At 51.2% G+C, this 15,524-nt stretch overlaps 1 protein-coding gene and 1 long non-coding RNA gene across 2 annotated transcripts in view; both read right to left on the bottom strand.

Annotated features, from left to right (window-relative positions):
• Nucleotides 1-628: 628 nt before the first annotated feature.
• LOC135177779 (uncharacterized) lies at nucleotides 629-3,186 on the bottom strand. The gene is made up of 3 exons (XR_010303158.1): nucleotides 1,751-3,186; nucleotides 1,474-1,612; nucleotides 629-1,167 (listed from the first exon to the last, which is right to left on the bottom strand). It is a non-coding gene; the product is annotated as an uncharacterized LOC135177779 (long non-coding RNA).
• Nucleotides 3,187-3,194: 8 nt separating this feature from the next.
• The window catches only part of LMX1A (LIM homeobox transcription factor 1 alpha), a 45,253-nt gene continuing 32,923 nt past the window's right edge, over nucleotides 3,195-15,524 (bottom strand). Inside the window, exons 4-9 of the mRNA XM_064148237.1 lie at nucleotides 10,120-10,352; nucleotides 4,911-5,080; nucleotides 4,690-4,767; nucleotides 4,532-4,601; nucleotides 4,243-4,413; nucleotides 3,195-3,986 (exon numbers count right to left, since the gene is read on the bottom strand). Of these exons, the coding sequence (XP_064004307.1) occupies nucleotides 3,826-3,986; nucleotides 4,243-4,413; nucleotides 4,532-4,601; nucleotides 4,690-4,767; nucleotides 4,911-5,080; nucleotides 10,120-10,352 (883 nt within the window). The 3' untranslated portion in view covers nucleotides 3,195-3,825. The remainder of the gene's footprint in view (nucleotides 3,987-4,242; nucleotides 4,414-4,531; nucleotides 4,602-4,689; nucleotides 4,768-4,910; nucleotides 5,081-10,119; nucleotides 10,353-15,524) is intronic.

The raw sequence follows: 15,524 nt of genomic DNA on the forward strand, positions 1-15,524 counted from the left end.
TGGCTTTGACAAGAAGATATCATTTGTCTAAAGAGAGTCATGCTCCAGGCCGATAGCAGGCTTAGACATGCACAATATGGCAAAGCAGCACCATGAAAGTATGCCCCAGGGGGGCAGTCCTAAATGTAGCAAACCCACCACCCATCCAGGGGTATCCAGCAACCCACCTGGCCTGACAAGAAGTCACCTGCCACACAGTGACCCCATCACCTGCAGAAGATAAGGCCCAGCCAGTTTTCTTTTGGCAAGATCCATCCACACCCTGAAATAAGGCACAAGAGAATATGAAACACAGATGACAGGAGGACCCACATCTGCTGCCACATTGCACAGCTGCTAGCTGGACTTGTGCTCAGGTGGTGTCAAGCACACAAGGCAGCTTGCAGAAGGAAGACTGGTTTAAAACTGTGAATGCTACTGATTTTACCAGACAAATTTCTGTTCCCTTGCACAGTACTGATCCTTCTCTAAAATTACATAGTGTCTGCAATAATTCTCTACATCTCCACACACACCCTGTGAGATGCTGCTGTTACAGCATGTCCCTGCGTCTTAAACACAGGAAGCCACTCTGTGTGGCAGGGCCTTATGGGGGTTTATTGGGGGGGGGGGGGGGGGGGGGGGAAGTAATTTGGTAAGTAAAAAATTGATAGTTAGGCTGACGGAAAGCCAGACTGATGCAAGTGAACATTCTTCAGGCAGGAGGTAGCTGTGGGTGGCAAAGATAAACCGTTCATCTCTAAAAAGGTTTGTTGGCGTTTTTAAGGAGAAGCTTTAAACACAATGTTTTTGAGAGCATCCAAGCGAGGGGAATTTTTAAGGCAATTTTGGTAACCATTTTTGAAAACTCCTCTTTTCCTGTTGCAGGCCTGGGTGGTGTTAACCCAGCCATTGCCTACAGCCAGATCCCACAGATCAGGCTCATGGGTCACAGCAGCTCCTCCACAACACATGTGATCTGCCTCCCCCCTTTCCACAAGAAAAGCAGCAGTCCACCTCCAGCCCCCGGTGACTAACAGCCTCACCCCAGCCCAGACCCCCTCTGCTCCACTAGCACCAGTCCCAAGCCAGCACTGGGTGCTGTGGAACAAAGCAGATGCTGCTGAGCTGGGCCTGCTGGGGGATTTTGCAGCAGTTGCAGTCCCTCGGGAGCAGTGATCTTCTGTCCTGAAACAGAGCGAAATCCAGGCTCTTCCTAGAAAACTACAACCTGCACAACTAAAATCACAACTTCTCTTCACACAGGCACACCATTTCAGAATATTTTTTTCCTGCAGGTTGGACTTGGAAAATATTTTATAGCACAGAAACAGCAGAGCAGTGCCTGAAGGGCAGGAAGAACAACTTGTTTTGAACATCTAAGACTGAGGGTTCCTATCCTACCTTTGGTGGCACCAACACATATTCATAGAACCTCTCCACGGCAGGGAGCTGTGACGAGGGCAACACTTCTTGGGAAATACTCACCCCTACCTTTCAGCCAGCCCTAGGCTGGAATCCCTCCATGGCTCTGCTGTGGAAGGTCAAGATTCACAATGAAGAGAGAGCACTAATGGAGCAGGTGGAGAAATGGCCTGTAGAAACGTTTTCCCACTCTCGAAATCCACTTGCCCTGGAGAAGGACAAACATCTCTCACCCATGCTCTGCTCAGTGAGCCGAGATGGCACTCAGGGATGTGAGGGTACCAATGAAGTCTGCAGGGTGTTTCCAACCAAGAGCTCATGTTTGGGAAAATGTATTGCTACTAACCTGGCTGTCCTGGCTTCTCCAGATCTCCTTGAATACCAAGAGCACTCTGTGGGCTAGTGTAAACATGGAGCAGAATTCCCTGATGGTACAAACACAGATGAATCCATGAAGGGACCTGGCCCCAGAGGGCTGCTCTTGTCGTAGAGAAGGTTGACCTCTCTATCTACTTTGTCCCTTCAGCTGTAACTTGTTTCCACTACAACCAACTAGTAGACATTTATAGCAGAACTCTCTCACATTTGAGCCCTCCTGTGCTCAGTGGAGAACCCCAGCAGGCCCCTCACTACCATTCAGCTGGAGTTGGAAACAGGTGTGTGACATTCCAGGCCCTCCAGTCTCCACTATACCCTACCCAACTCGTTGCTGACTTTCTTTCCCTCTCCAAGTGAAGGGGACAATCCAGACAAGAAAAGACCAAGCTTTTATTTTATTTCTTTTTCCAGAGATCTTTTTTTTTTTGTCTTTGTAATTTCATCTTGGTGCTTGATTTCTGACAGTGTGTCGGCATCTCCTGCTGGGTCAGCCATCTCCAGACCCAGCTACATTCAGTGTCAGACCATATGGTGGCCATGAGCCAATGTGTTGAGCCTCACAGTCACTTGCATGACTTCAGGGGTTGTCACTTACATCATATGTGAACAGCAGCACAAAAGGACACAATGCATGAAAATGAGAGTGGGGATGAGGTGAGGGTCACGTGAAGGCTCCACCCTAAGGAGACCTTTCCCCAGGTTCCCACAGCTCTGGCAAAGATGCACCTGAGCACAGGGTGGAAAATGCAGGGTTTCCCCTCATTTCTTATTTGTCCAAAGGGCTGTGGTGTTTTCCAGAGCCTGGGCAGCAGGTCACACTGCTCTAGCATATTTGAGGGTACTACATGGGGTCGCAGGCAGAGGCAGGCTGGATCCTGCCATGGGGAAGGAGAGAGGTGATGCAGAGAAGCATGGCTGAGCCTCTATGTGGCAGAATGCCTACCAGCTCCAGCAGTGTTGTCCACTCCACAATGACATTCTGGACATGTCCTGTTGTGGGAACAGGACCTGGCCACCGTGCTGTCCCCATCGATCTGCTAGTGCAGGAGCAGGTCCTTGGATTCAGTCCCACTTTTTGTTTCAACAGGACCTCAAAACCGGTAGGGCAACCTGAGAGCACCAAAAGTATCCAACCCCAAACCTACCACCTGATGTTCCTCCCCTGCCACTGGGCGTTTGCAACCTAAACATAACCTTTATAAAAAGTAAATTATTTCATCTCATAACTTAAGTGCACTGAGTATTCCCTTAAATATGGTTCACACTGAAAATAAAGTTACTTTTGCTGTACAGTAAATTTCTGATAGAAATAAACTTTGTTGCTACAATCTGGTGGGTGTGGCCGCGCAGGACATCGCCCGCAGCCCCACGGCTGGGCACACGCACGCACCGCTGCGTGCCCGCACACACGCACACACACGGCCCCGGCGGCGGCGGCGGGGACGACGTTAGGGGTTTCTAGCTTTCTAGATTCGCATGGCAACATCTATCTCAAAAGTCTCTCTGTTCAAACAGCAAAGCGCTCCAGCCGGTGGCGGGAGCAGAGAGAAACCCCGCCGCAAAGCTCCCCCCGTGGCTCCCCAAAAGCGTGGTCAGCTTTTCAAATTTCGAAGCCTGGCTGATGCTGGGAGGGGCGGGAGGGGGGCTCCCCCGTGAAGAGCAGTAGTTTTGTCCTTGCTGACGCTCCTATTCAAGGCGGGGTGGACGGGACAGGGCGCTGGGATGCTCCCTCGGGAAGGGTTTCCCCCTCCCCCTGCCTTTCGCCCTGCCGAAATGAGAAATTTGGTTGCCCGTTTGAAACTTGAAAATCCACCAGCCAGCTGCAAAAAACACTCCTGTCCCTAATCCTAGGCTCCTAAGAGAAACATGAAACTATGCAACCCATAACTTAACTCGTTCCTTGGGAATCCCAAGCTACAACACATTGTTTGACAGCATCCCGGCAGGGTCGCCCCCCTCTCCCTCCCAACCCCGCAGGCTCAGGAGCCCCCCCGCGGGCAGCACGGTGGCCTGGGCTGCCCCGTGCCGGGGACCACTCCATGCTCAGGAGGTGAAGTAGGAGTTCTGCATGGAATAGAGGTGATCGATAGGGTTCCCCACTCGTGCCTGGAGCGGTCCCGCATCTGCCGTGGCAAGGAAGCAGTCGCCCAGGTTGCTCAGTGAGGTATCATCACTATCCAAGTCGTGGAAGAGGGGCTCAGCGCCTTGGGAAACAGGGAAAGTGCAGAAAAGCTTCAGAGGTTGCTTTCTCCTCCAGTAGCTTGACAGTGATCAGTACTCCCACCATTTGCAGAGTAAGGATTCAGGAGTGAGAGGACCACTGTCTTCCCAGAAATCACTGCACCCCGAGACACGCCCTCACCACACAGCCCCCCGGCCCCCTCCCCCCCCCCCCCCCCCCCCCCCATCTCGGTATCTCTTCAAAGGAGAGAAGACAAGAGGCAAACCCTGAAGCCTCACCGTAGGGGTGCATGTGGTCTCCGGGCATCTGGGGTGGGGTGAGCCCTTGCCGGAAGGGGTCAGAGCTGTAGACACTTTGCTCCATGCTCAGCAGCTGCTGGGGAGGTGGCAGAGTTGTGTAGGGGTTCAACATCCCCTCCAGGCCCGTGCTGCCACTGCTATTCGTCTGGGCTGGAAGACAAGAGCAAGTCATTGGCACAACTGGGCTGCTGCATTTTGGGGGTCCTTTGGGAAGCCCTGAGATGGCTCTGACTTTGAGCACGGGGAGAGATGGATGCCAGAGCGGTACCTGAGCTCAGGCGCTGTGTGTTTTGCTGATCCTGTTGTTGCTGCTGTTGCCTCCTGGCAAGCTTCTTCATCTGGCCAAAGAAGAAGACAAAAAAGTGAGATGAAATAGTTTCCCAGCCAGAGCAAGAAGGAAGGAGAGCCCCAGCCCCTCCTACCCACCTTTGCTCTCTGGTTCTGGAACCAGACCTGCACCACACGGACACTCAGCCCTGTCTCGGCTGCCAGCGTCTCCCGCACCTTGGGGAAAGGAATGACAGTGACCCACTCAGCTTTCTGGGGAACTTTGGGAGGGGACAAAGTAACCAGGGCAAGTCCTTGCCCAGCATCTAGGATGTCACCAGAGGCTAGAGGTGGTTAAGGATGGGACCTTCTCCCCATACCTTCCTGCAGGGCTTGGAGGAGACCTCAAATGATGCCTTGAATGCCCTCCGCTGCTGTGTGGTCAGGATTGTCCGGGGTCTCTTGGGCCGCTTGTGATCCTTCCCATCCTCAATGCCCTTCCCTGAGGTTTGGCCCATTTTGCAGATGCTGTCCTCATCATCACTTTTGCCTAAGGGGAGAAATCCAAAGCAGGTCCTTTACAGATGACAGGTAGTGCATGTCCAAAATAATCTGAGGGAGTGAAAACAAGCTGATGTTGATGAAGCTCTACTTGTGAGTGCAAGGAGCCGAGGCTTGGGGCTGGCCACCCCAGGGCAGCTCAGAAACATGGAGAGGTGATGTGGCATATGGTTTGTGGTTGCTCAGACAGATGTGCTTTTTGGTTCTTCTTTTCCCAGTCTGGGCAGCTGCCATGCAAAACCCTGAGATATCTGATTTTCCCTTCATCAGACCCAAATCTGCCTGCTCCACAGGGATTTCCTGCCAGGCCACAGCTGGGGCCAAATCTGGATGGAGAAACATAGCTCACATTCACGTGAGAGGACAGCAGCCATTCAGGAACCCCTTTTTCCCTGGGGTTGTCCTCTAGCCCAGCTGGGTACCAGTCATCTGGTCCCTCTGCCCCGATAGCCCAGGCTGGTAGAGGTCAGGATGGACAGAGATGCTCAGAGAGGGCAATGTGTTAGCCAAGACCTCACAAATTCCTCCTGATTTGTCTTACCATGGAGGTCAACTCTATTTAGGGCACAGACTTTAAATCACAAAAGAAAAGGGGTATCTTTTTTTTGCCTGTGATTTCTACCTTCCATTGAGTTTTACTTCTCCCTGGACAGAAGTCCAGGCTGCTTCAGGCTTCACTGCTTGGCTACTGGCTGCAATGTGCTGCTCCATTGCATTCCCAGGCATTGGTGTGTCCCTCCCTGATACTCTGCTGCTTAAGGCCATCAGGCAGGAAATGGTCCAGGAAAGCAGGTAGCATTGTCCTTCCTCTTACCAACTCTCCTCATTTGCTGCATCACCACCATGTTGATGACATTGCTTGCTCAGCTAGGTGTGGGAGGGCTGTAATGCAGGTCTGACAGCACAGGTCCTCCTCTCTCACAAGCTGTAAATCACTTACAGCCTTTTCCAGAAAGCTCTCCACCATCCATCTGGGAACTGGTAATGGACATGATGTGCTGATTTGATGCAGATTGCAAGGCTGCACTCCCATCCCTGAGCTGCTGCATCTCTGGGAGATGGGGATGCACTAGGGGATGTGAGCCTGACCTAGAGTAATTCAGGGCAAAATCAGGTTAGTTAGGACCCCATGACAAGAATTCATCATGGATCACACACATTAGGAAAGTCTGAATCCAATGGCAGCCCAGCTGCTGAATGGGGAAAGGCAGGAGCAGATCTCTGGGGCAAAGGGAGGCAATTATCTCAGCAGAGGAGCAAGGATGCTGCCAGGTACCAGTTACCTTTTTGGTCCATGCTGCTGGGCTCTCTTCTGGGCTCACCAGCCAATACAGAGATCTTCCCTGTAGCAAGGGCTGGGTAGGCTGGGACAGGGAGAGACTTTCACATTGGTGATCTCTAAACAGCCTGAAGTTTGGTGTTGTACCCTGGGACCCAGAGCATTTCTGCTGCTCACTCATGGCACATCCACAGCAAGCCCGTGCTAGCAGCACCACTGACAGAAAAGACAAACTGCTGCTTTCTTGCATGTGCTGATGTGAGGGACATAGCAATGCAGCAAGTCTGAGGGTCCTAGCACTGGGGACACCCATGGTGTGGAGTCTCTGATGGTTAACAGGGCCGAGCAGAAGCTGCCATTGTCTCCTTCTCAATACCAGCCACAAGCAGAATCTCTGCTTTCTGAGGCCGTCCTGCAGCCTGAGGGAATTAATTTTACTGGAAGGGTAGAGATGTTTACAAATGCTGGGAGAAGGACTGTCAACCAATGGAGACATTTCAATGCCTGAGCCTCTTAGTACCCTAACATGAGGTGAGCATCTCAATCTTCCCTAACGTGAGGTGAGCATTTCAATCTCCTCCACTTTGGGACAGACAGAACCCAACATAGGGGAGCCAGAGGCTTATGGACTCTGTCAAACAAATGATGCTCCAAATCCACACCAAGGAGAAAAATGCTCTCAGAGCAGCCCCTCGCCTCGAGCCCTCCCCTCCTCCAACACCTGCTCCCCAAATCCCTCCCAGTGTCAAAGGGAAAGAAGGAAAACTGAAGCCGGATTTGGCGGGGTATTACTTTTAATTAACTCTCCCTTTCAAGCCTTTCCCCACCAAGGAGGGGGAAGAAATTAATGAGTGTCTGGGGCTGCCCCTGACGTCACCTGGGAAGGGGCTGGGGCGATAGATATTGTGCGGCATGCCCTCGGTCCGACCTGCCAAGCCCGCGTCCCATCGCCGGGGCCAGGACATTCCTCGCCCGGGAGGATTTAGGGAGAGGAGAAACGTTAGGACGCTTTTAATTGGAAAATGGGGTCCTCTTTCAGAGGGGCTTGTTTACTCAGGCTGGGCGGCAGAGGCGTGGGGGAGGCAGTAATTGAAGCGAGGGTTTGGGAGATTACAGACAACATATGGCTCGCTTTTTATCCGCGCCTTCTCATAAAGTGGCCTTTGGTGCGCGGCAGCTGGGGGGAGGGAGGGTGGGGGCGGGGGGGGCTCAGAGCAGCGAAGCGGGGGACAGGGGAGAAGTTGAACAAGCACATCTCATGCTGCTGGTGAAAGGACATGGTGTAGTGGTCACAGTGGTGCTGGGTTGATGATTGAGTTTGGGCTGGATGATTTACAGAATGTATTGGGTTGATGACCTCAAAGGTCATCTTGTCCGACAGCCCTGCAGTGAGCAGGGACACCTTTTCCAGCCTCAGTGATTCCACGATTCTATGACATGGCACTTTGGGACATGGTTTAGTGGTCATGGTACTGTTGGGCTGATGGTTGGACTTGGTGACCTTAGAGGTTTTTTCCATCCTTAATGATTCTAAGGGTGTCCAGGAGTGCTGCCAGGCTGCGGACACCCCAGTGCATCCTCTGGCATGGTGATGGGGTCTCCAGGGTGGGGAAAAACTGTATCACGCTAAGCATCCCTGTGGGAAACGCACCTAGGCTGGCCCCCAACATGCCAATGTCCCCTGAGCCCCATGACATCCCAAGACAAATTATTGGTGGCAACCAAAACCTGGTGGGGACAGTGGCTGGCTAAAATATGCGCTCTGAAGGGAGATGGGAAGGGCTGACCCACTTAGGTCAGAGGCTGCCAGGGGCTCTGAATTGGGTTTCCAACCAATCAAGGAGTTGCCATGTCTTTTTGACCCCTACACTAGTCTGCTGCATCCCTCAGGCCTCAGCTGGAGTTTCCACCAAAATAAGTCTTTCCCCATGAGGTTTTGAAGCTTAGGCTCTTCGTTTGGCCAGAGCCCCTGGCAGCAGGGCTGGACCATGGGCCAATTAGTCACTGGGGAGGAAACACTCCCCAACCTTTCCCAAACTGCCCTTTTCCTCTACTAGGAATAAATCCAAACTGTTGTGGCCAATTCACTTATTTTCCTGCATGACATCTCCTCAGTGGTTCCTTTTTTAACTGAAAGAGTTTGCACATCCCAGAGGAAAAAATAATAATTCTTCAATCAATTAAGGACTTTCCCAGGGCTAAGGCAAGAGCCAGTGTTGAATCCGGCTGCTTTCCTGCCTCTCCATCTCCTCCAGTGCTGGGCTATCACTCACCATCTCTCTCCAGACACCTCCTCCCATTGCCTCACTCTTTATTTTTCAAATGTCATCACTGCTATGTGGGGAGAGGATTTTTTCTATAGAGCAAGAGGGCTTGCAGAGCTCAGACAGCGCCAGGCGCAGGCAGTGCTGCAAACCAGCCAAACTCTCTCTGCAGAGGAGCACGACACTAAAGAGAGAGGCTTTGAGCAACATCTGTTCCACCTCCACCAAAACCATCTCTGAGCCCCCATGCATCATCTCCCAGATGCAGCATCGTCTGGCTCTCAGCACCAGGTTTTGCCGTGTCAATGACCTGCCCTGCTTCACACCCCCAACAATCCCCTCCTAAATGGCCTATAATGCTGATTTCTATGGAGCTCTTTTAATCCAGTGCTTGGCTGTAGCAGGGACCAGACAGGTTCCCCACAGCCCTTGCCTGTGCACAGCGTTTCAAAGGATAATCCTTCTCCTCACACAGCAGATCTTCCCCAGATGCTGGTGTTAAAGTGGACCCAGTGACCCAGGCACACAGCATCCTTGAGAGGATCTAGGCTCTGCAAGGAAGGTGTTAACATGAAGGTTTCTGCTAGCAGATCATTTCCACCCACCCCTGCCCCCATTGCTGAGCTTTCATACTAAATTTGTCTTCCTGGGAAATATCCAAATTTGATTTGCTTTGACTGTAAAGACATATTTTAATGTTGCTCTTATGCTCTGGGTAACATGACCCAGCAGTGACCTCCTGCCTGCAGCAGGATGCCATCCCCTTGATCACCTCTAGCCGTGGTGCCATCCCTCTTGGGGGCCCCCTTGGCTCTATGGTGTCTTCACAGTGTCACCATGCTGGGTCTGCAGTCTGGCCATCAGCCACTAGGGAAGTTTCTGAGGGCAGAAGATTTGCAGGCTCCCTGCTGCCAGTTCATGTTTTAGTCTCGTGCCTCAGTTTCCCTTTACTATGAAAAAGGATGGTCACAGAAGTAGTGACTCATTTCTTGCACTCAGCCTCTCTAGACTCAAAGACAGGGGTGATGAGGCACAGGGGAGCATCACAGAAGGTTTAGTTCAAGGTAATCATGGTAATGCTTGGGACCATTTTTTGGTTTTAGTTAGAAAACTCTCTCTCACAGCGTGTTTACACCAGGGCTTGGAGATGTTACCTTTGGCTAGCATGGCTGTCCCTCCTGCACCTGGCAAGGTTGTAGACCCCTTGGGATGGGGTGCTGGTACCCTGCACAGACCAGGAGCACAAACCCTTACAGAAACAAGCCTAATGAGGTGGGATGGTCTCCAGAGCATCCTGCTGCCCAGGTCCCCACTCATGCCCTTGCCACCAGGGCTGGAGATACTCTGACTGGAGAATGCAACAGTGGACCACCATGTAAAGGCTTAGGGCATCAAGCCCAAACCTTGCCTCCAGGCCCCACCACGCTCTCTGGGGCTTCAGGGTAGGACCAACCAGGGAGACGCCAGGTACGGGCGGCCCCTTACCAGAATCCGACAGAGCCGGGCTCACCAAGCTCAGCAGCTCCCGCTCCTTCTCGTAGTCGCCCTTACAGAGGAGCTGCCCTTCCTTCAGCACAAACTCGTCACCCTTCTGCAGGCGCCGCTCGCAGACACAGCAGCAGAAGCACCGCAGGTGGTAGACACTCTTCTGGGCGCGCATTACCAGCTCACTGGGCGCAATGGCCTCCAGGCACCCGGCACACTTCACTGCAAAGAGCCTGGGGGAGCAAGAGGAGACCTTGGTGAGACACTTGGCAGCACTGTGCCTGTACCTGGGGAATGGTACAGCCCTGGGGACAAGGGATGTTACACTCGTGGTAGGAGGTAGGTGTTGGCACCTCACTGGCGCTTTGATTGCCTTGAGGCATTGAGCACAAAGGCACTGACATCCCACAGTGACACAGTCTGCTCTGTGGTCATGAGGGATGCTGCCTCTGCATCAGTTTTGGTATTTTTGGTTGACCTGGTACCATGCCCTTACTGTGAATGTGGTTAAAGGACAAAGACCCCAAAGCCAAGATGCTCTGAGTGAAAAGCAAAGAGGCTTCAAACCCAATCAGCTACCACCACCACAAGATTTACCACATTTGCATGAGTTTTATCAAGCCAAGCTTACATGTCCATCTGCATCTGGCAATAAGGAGTTGCTGGAGATGGCAATGGGGCCAGTGAGCTCACTCTCGTCTCTCAACAAACGTCTGCAGAAAGCATTAGTGCCCATGGTCACCCACAAACCACCCACCCCTTTGTCTTAGTTCATTGGAACAGCCACCTTCCTGGTTGCCAAACACATCACAAATGTCCAATACATTACAAAAATCTCCATGGCAGCAAGTTAAGTTAAGGCTGGTGACAGACTGAAGTCTTGATGTTTCAAAAGGAAGAGAGAAAGCTCAGCTTGTTCCTTGACATCGATGTGACAGTGTTTGAAGCACCCCGAATTGTAGAGTTCCCACTGGGCTTGTTCTTGAAGCCAGTCATAATAACGACACAGCAATAACACTTTTGGGTGAAGCAGAGCCTTCCTTTCTCTGGCTTTAAACGTCCTCACTGAGCAGCTCAGTAGCACGATCAGTGATTTACAGCCAGGGAAGCTGTGGTGAGCAGAGAGGAGGCATTGGCCATCAGTGCTGGCCTGAGAGGACTTGGAGGCCCCTGGAGCTGAACCCTGGGATTTGCTTTAGGTGAATGAGATGTTTTCTGCAATACAGATCTTTGAAGGTATTAAACCAGAGCCTCTTTGTGACCCCCAGAGATATCTGTGGTTTTGGCTTGGGGCCCATAAAGAAAAAAAATCACTCTTTACCCATTCTCATCCTAAACATCTGTGGGAACTGAAAGTTGTTATTCCCCTGTCTTCATGACTTTGGCCCAGAAAGAGAAGGCAGCAGTCAACATACATCCTGCAGAGGTTATCTCCGAGCATCACCCATGTCCCAGCCCCAGGGATGCCCCAGGGACCTGAGGAGAGCACAGCATCCAGCCTTCTACAAGCCTCGGATAGCTCCTACCACTATGGTCCCCATTTCATAGATCATCCCCAGGGGAGACCTTCGAGGCCAGGGCATTGTGGGGATGGAGAGGGGAAGGGCAGCCCTGCAGCCACCAGCAGGCTTTCAATCTTCTCTCTGTTACAAAAAAACACAGAGGAATGAAAAGTGTTGAGTCAGCCCCATTTCAACAAGGAGAGGAACAGACTCATACAAAATCCTCACAGCAAAACCATCTGAAAACAGGGATAATTGAAAAAAGTTTTTTTTTGTGACGAGCCCAACAGCTCATAAAACAAGGTGACAGGGACAGAGCAAGACACATGTGGGGCTTTGTGGCCCCAGAGATAGCTCCTGAGAAGGCAGCACCCATCACATCAGAGCAGCTGCTGAACAGAAGCTCCCAGCAGCAAAGGTGCAGTCCCTGCTCCCAAGAAACCCCAGCCTGGCTTCCTTTCACCTTTTCACTGCTTTAGTTGCACTAAGCTTCAGAGGCAAACAGCTGCCCAATGGATGTGCCACACATCAGCAGTGCCAGACAGCCTTTGGGGCTGGGTATCAAGGGCATGAAAGGGCGGGAACAAGGCTCCCAAACGTAGCCCATTTTATTGTCATCAGCTCCCTCCCACCTTGGGGTCCTCTTGCAGATGCTTCATGCCAGCATGTGTGCTATGCTGGCTCCCTCCCAGCTTTGCCCAAAGGGATGTGGTGCATCACTATCCCCACGCCAGCCAAATCCTGGGCACAAATTATAGCATCCCCCAAGAAGTAGGTAAGGGGGATTATAAAGCTTTATAAAACACTGTTATCACTACAGGAAGTAGAAATTCATCCCCCCAAAAAGGTGGAGGTCAGGAAGTTTTTTATTCCAGACAATGCTGTTAGTGGCTTCTGTGCCTGTACATCCAAATTTAATTTCCCAGGTTAGCATCCAACTGTCTGCCTCAAAAATGTATGTTCCTGTGCCTGCCCTAGGAGGACGGGTATGTATATTCCCTTGAAAGCATCACTGCTGAAGGGTCATTTCTTCCTCTCTTGTTTCAGCACGGAGAAAAGCAGGCTTGTATTAACATTTCTATAGTTACTTTGTCTTTAATTATGTCTCTTTTATGTCAAAGTGGAGGCCATTCATATTCATCTGGTAACACATTCTCCATCCTGTGTAAATGACATTTAAGCCCTACCTGTTGGGATTGCTAATTGCCCTCAGTAATAAAATATTGATAAGCCATTACCTTACTGTTATCTAATCTTCACAAATGAAAGTGCCTCAAATCTCAATTTCCAAGGCACTGATTAAAGAGCCATAAACCTTTGCCGATTAGACGCAGTGGCATCAGCCCAGCGATGGATGTTTCTCAGCCCAAAGGTTGCACAACAGGGAGGTGTGAGATTTAGGCAAGTGGCTGCCTGATATTCAACACTTACAGCTATGCTTAGATCACTGAATAAAATCACTTCATTTCCAGACTGCTGAGTCCCCAGCAGCTCCCCATGAGGGATGTCAGACAGATCAGTCCCTGCCCAGCACGGGACTCCCCCACCGCAGGGCAACGTGAGACACAAACCCCCATAAAATCTCTGCCATAGTATGACACTGGAAAGAGTTCCACGAGAAACCCAGATCTTGGGTGCTAAAAAGACACAGGCACATCAACCACAGCCAACAACAGAAAGTAATAGGAGAGAGCAAAAAGCATCTCTGGTTTCCCAGCTCTCTATAGCCATGCGCTGGAGTTGTTCAGCCTGGAGACAAGGAGGCTCAGTGGAGACCTTATTGCTCTCCACAACTGCCTGAAAGGAGCTTGTAGCCATGTGGGGGTTGGTCTCTTCACCCAGGCAACCAGTGACAGAACAAGAGGACACAGTCTTAAACTGTGCCAGGACAGGTTTAGGCTGGACGTCACGAAGTTCTGCATGGAAAGAGTGATTGGCATTGGAATGGGCTGCCCAGGGAGATGGTGAAGTCACCATCCCTGGAGGTGTTTAAGAGGAGGCTGATGAGGCACTTAGTGCCATGGGTTAGTTAATTATAAGGGCTAGGTGATAGGTTGGACTTGATGATCCTAGTGGTCTTGTCCAACCTGGTTAATTCTGTGATTCTGCGAACCAGACCTGGACAGTACCAACATCTCCACAGGGACTGTGGAGAGAGAGCATGCATGGATAGCTGCTCACACAGATAACCCCAGAAGAACAAATCCATGCATGGAGCACCCACATGTGCATTATCCATGCATGGATAATCACAGAATCACAGAATTCCTTAGATTGCAAGAGCCCTTCAAGCTCATCGAGTCCAATCATTAGTTTCACACTGACAAGTCCTTGACTAAACCAAACCCCTCAGCACAACATCTAAGCACTGTGAATAGCTATGGTTGGAAAGGGCCACTAGGGTCATCCAGTCCAACCTTCATCACCAGACCACAGCCTCAAGCACCACATCCACTCTCCTTTTAAACACCTCCAGGGATGGCAACTCCACCACTCCCTGGGCAGCCTGTTCCAGTGCCTGACCACCGGCTCAGGAAAGAACTTCCTCCCAACAGCCAACCTAAACCTCCCCTGATGCAACTTGAGGCCATTTCCTCTTGTCCTATCATTAGTAATTCAGGAGAAGAGACCAGCTCCAGCCTCACTACAACCTCCTTTTAGGTAGTTGTAGAGGGCAATAAGGTCCCCTCTCAGGCCCATCTTCTCCAGACTAAGCACCTCCAGCTCCCTCAGCTGCTCCTCACAGGCCATGTTTGCCAGACCTCTCCCCAGCCTTGTCACCTGTCTCTGCACCCACTCCAGCACCTCAGTGTCCCATGCATAGATCATTCCACTCAGGAATAACTTCATTTTGGGGTAGCCTCACATGGGATAACTCCGGTAGGGACAACCCCTGCAGGGATAACTCAGCTGAAACACAGTTGGGTGTTCTCCTTTCTGCAGAGAAATTCACTGCCAGCACCAGATCCGGCGACTTAATATTTCTGCCCGAGCACAGCACAACAGCCTGGATCTGAGCATGTTTTGCTCCACCTCTGGAATCTTCAGCTCCGTGCCCAGCACCCCCCAGCTGCAAGCAGCAGGCTGCACAGCAAATGCCATCTTTTCTCCCCTCTTTGTGCCTCCCTGCAGCTGCAAAGGAGACTTGGAGATTACGTTTCATTAAGGGGGGGTCTGCACAGAAGAGAAGGACAGGCCCTACCCAGGGACTTCAACGGGTTTTAAAACAAGGACAAATCACCAACCTCTAAATTGCAACAGGAGCACCTTCGTTTCTGCCATCCTTGAGATGCTGTGGGCTTTAATTCTTGGCAGATTTTATTTTTCCTCTGTAGCCCAGGGTTCAGAAGTTAAATCAGGCCTATCTGGCAGCTTTTGGGTTTGTCTAACCACGTATGGAGCTGGCCAGCACAGGAAAGGACACCAGCCATGGTTACCCACTCAGCAACATGATGCTTGGTGGAAGCCCAGCCTGCCGTGGGGAGCTCATCAAAGTGCTGCCAGTGAGTATTTGTAAATCAAATCAAACCCACTCAGCTCAGGAAGACCTGGAACAAAAATACAGCAATGCAAGATTTTTTTGCATAGCACACACATTTTGTTTCTGATCTTAAAAGTATTCCTGTTCCTCTGCTCATTAACCTGTGTGACTTATTTAACTTTTTTTTTTCCTCCCACACTCAGGTCCTTTTTGAGATGGCAACCTGCAGCTTTGAACAGAAAGGTGCTGGTGCTGAGTTTCAAGAAAAACCTTGAAGCAAGGTTGTTTATCCTGGAGAAGAGGAGGCTCAGGGCAGAGCTCATTGCTGTCTACAACTGCCTGAAGGGAGGCTGTAGCCAGGTGGGGTTGGGCTCTGCTGCCAGGCAACCAGCAACAGGACAAGGGGACACAGCCTCAAGTTG

The sequence above is a fragment of the Pogoniulus pusillus genome, chromosome 8 (genome assembly GCF_015220805.1).
Source record: "Pogoniulus pusillus isolate bPogPus1 chromosome 8, bPogPus1.pri, whole genome shotgun sequence".
In the NCBI taxonomy this organism is placed as follows: Eukaryota; Metazoa; Chordata; class Aves; order Piciformes; family Lybiidae; genus Pogoniulus; species Pogoniulus pusillus.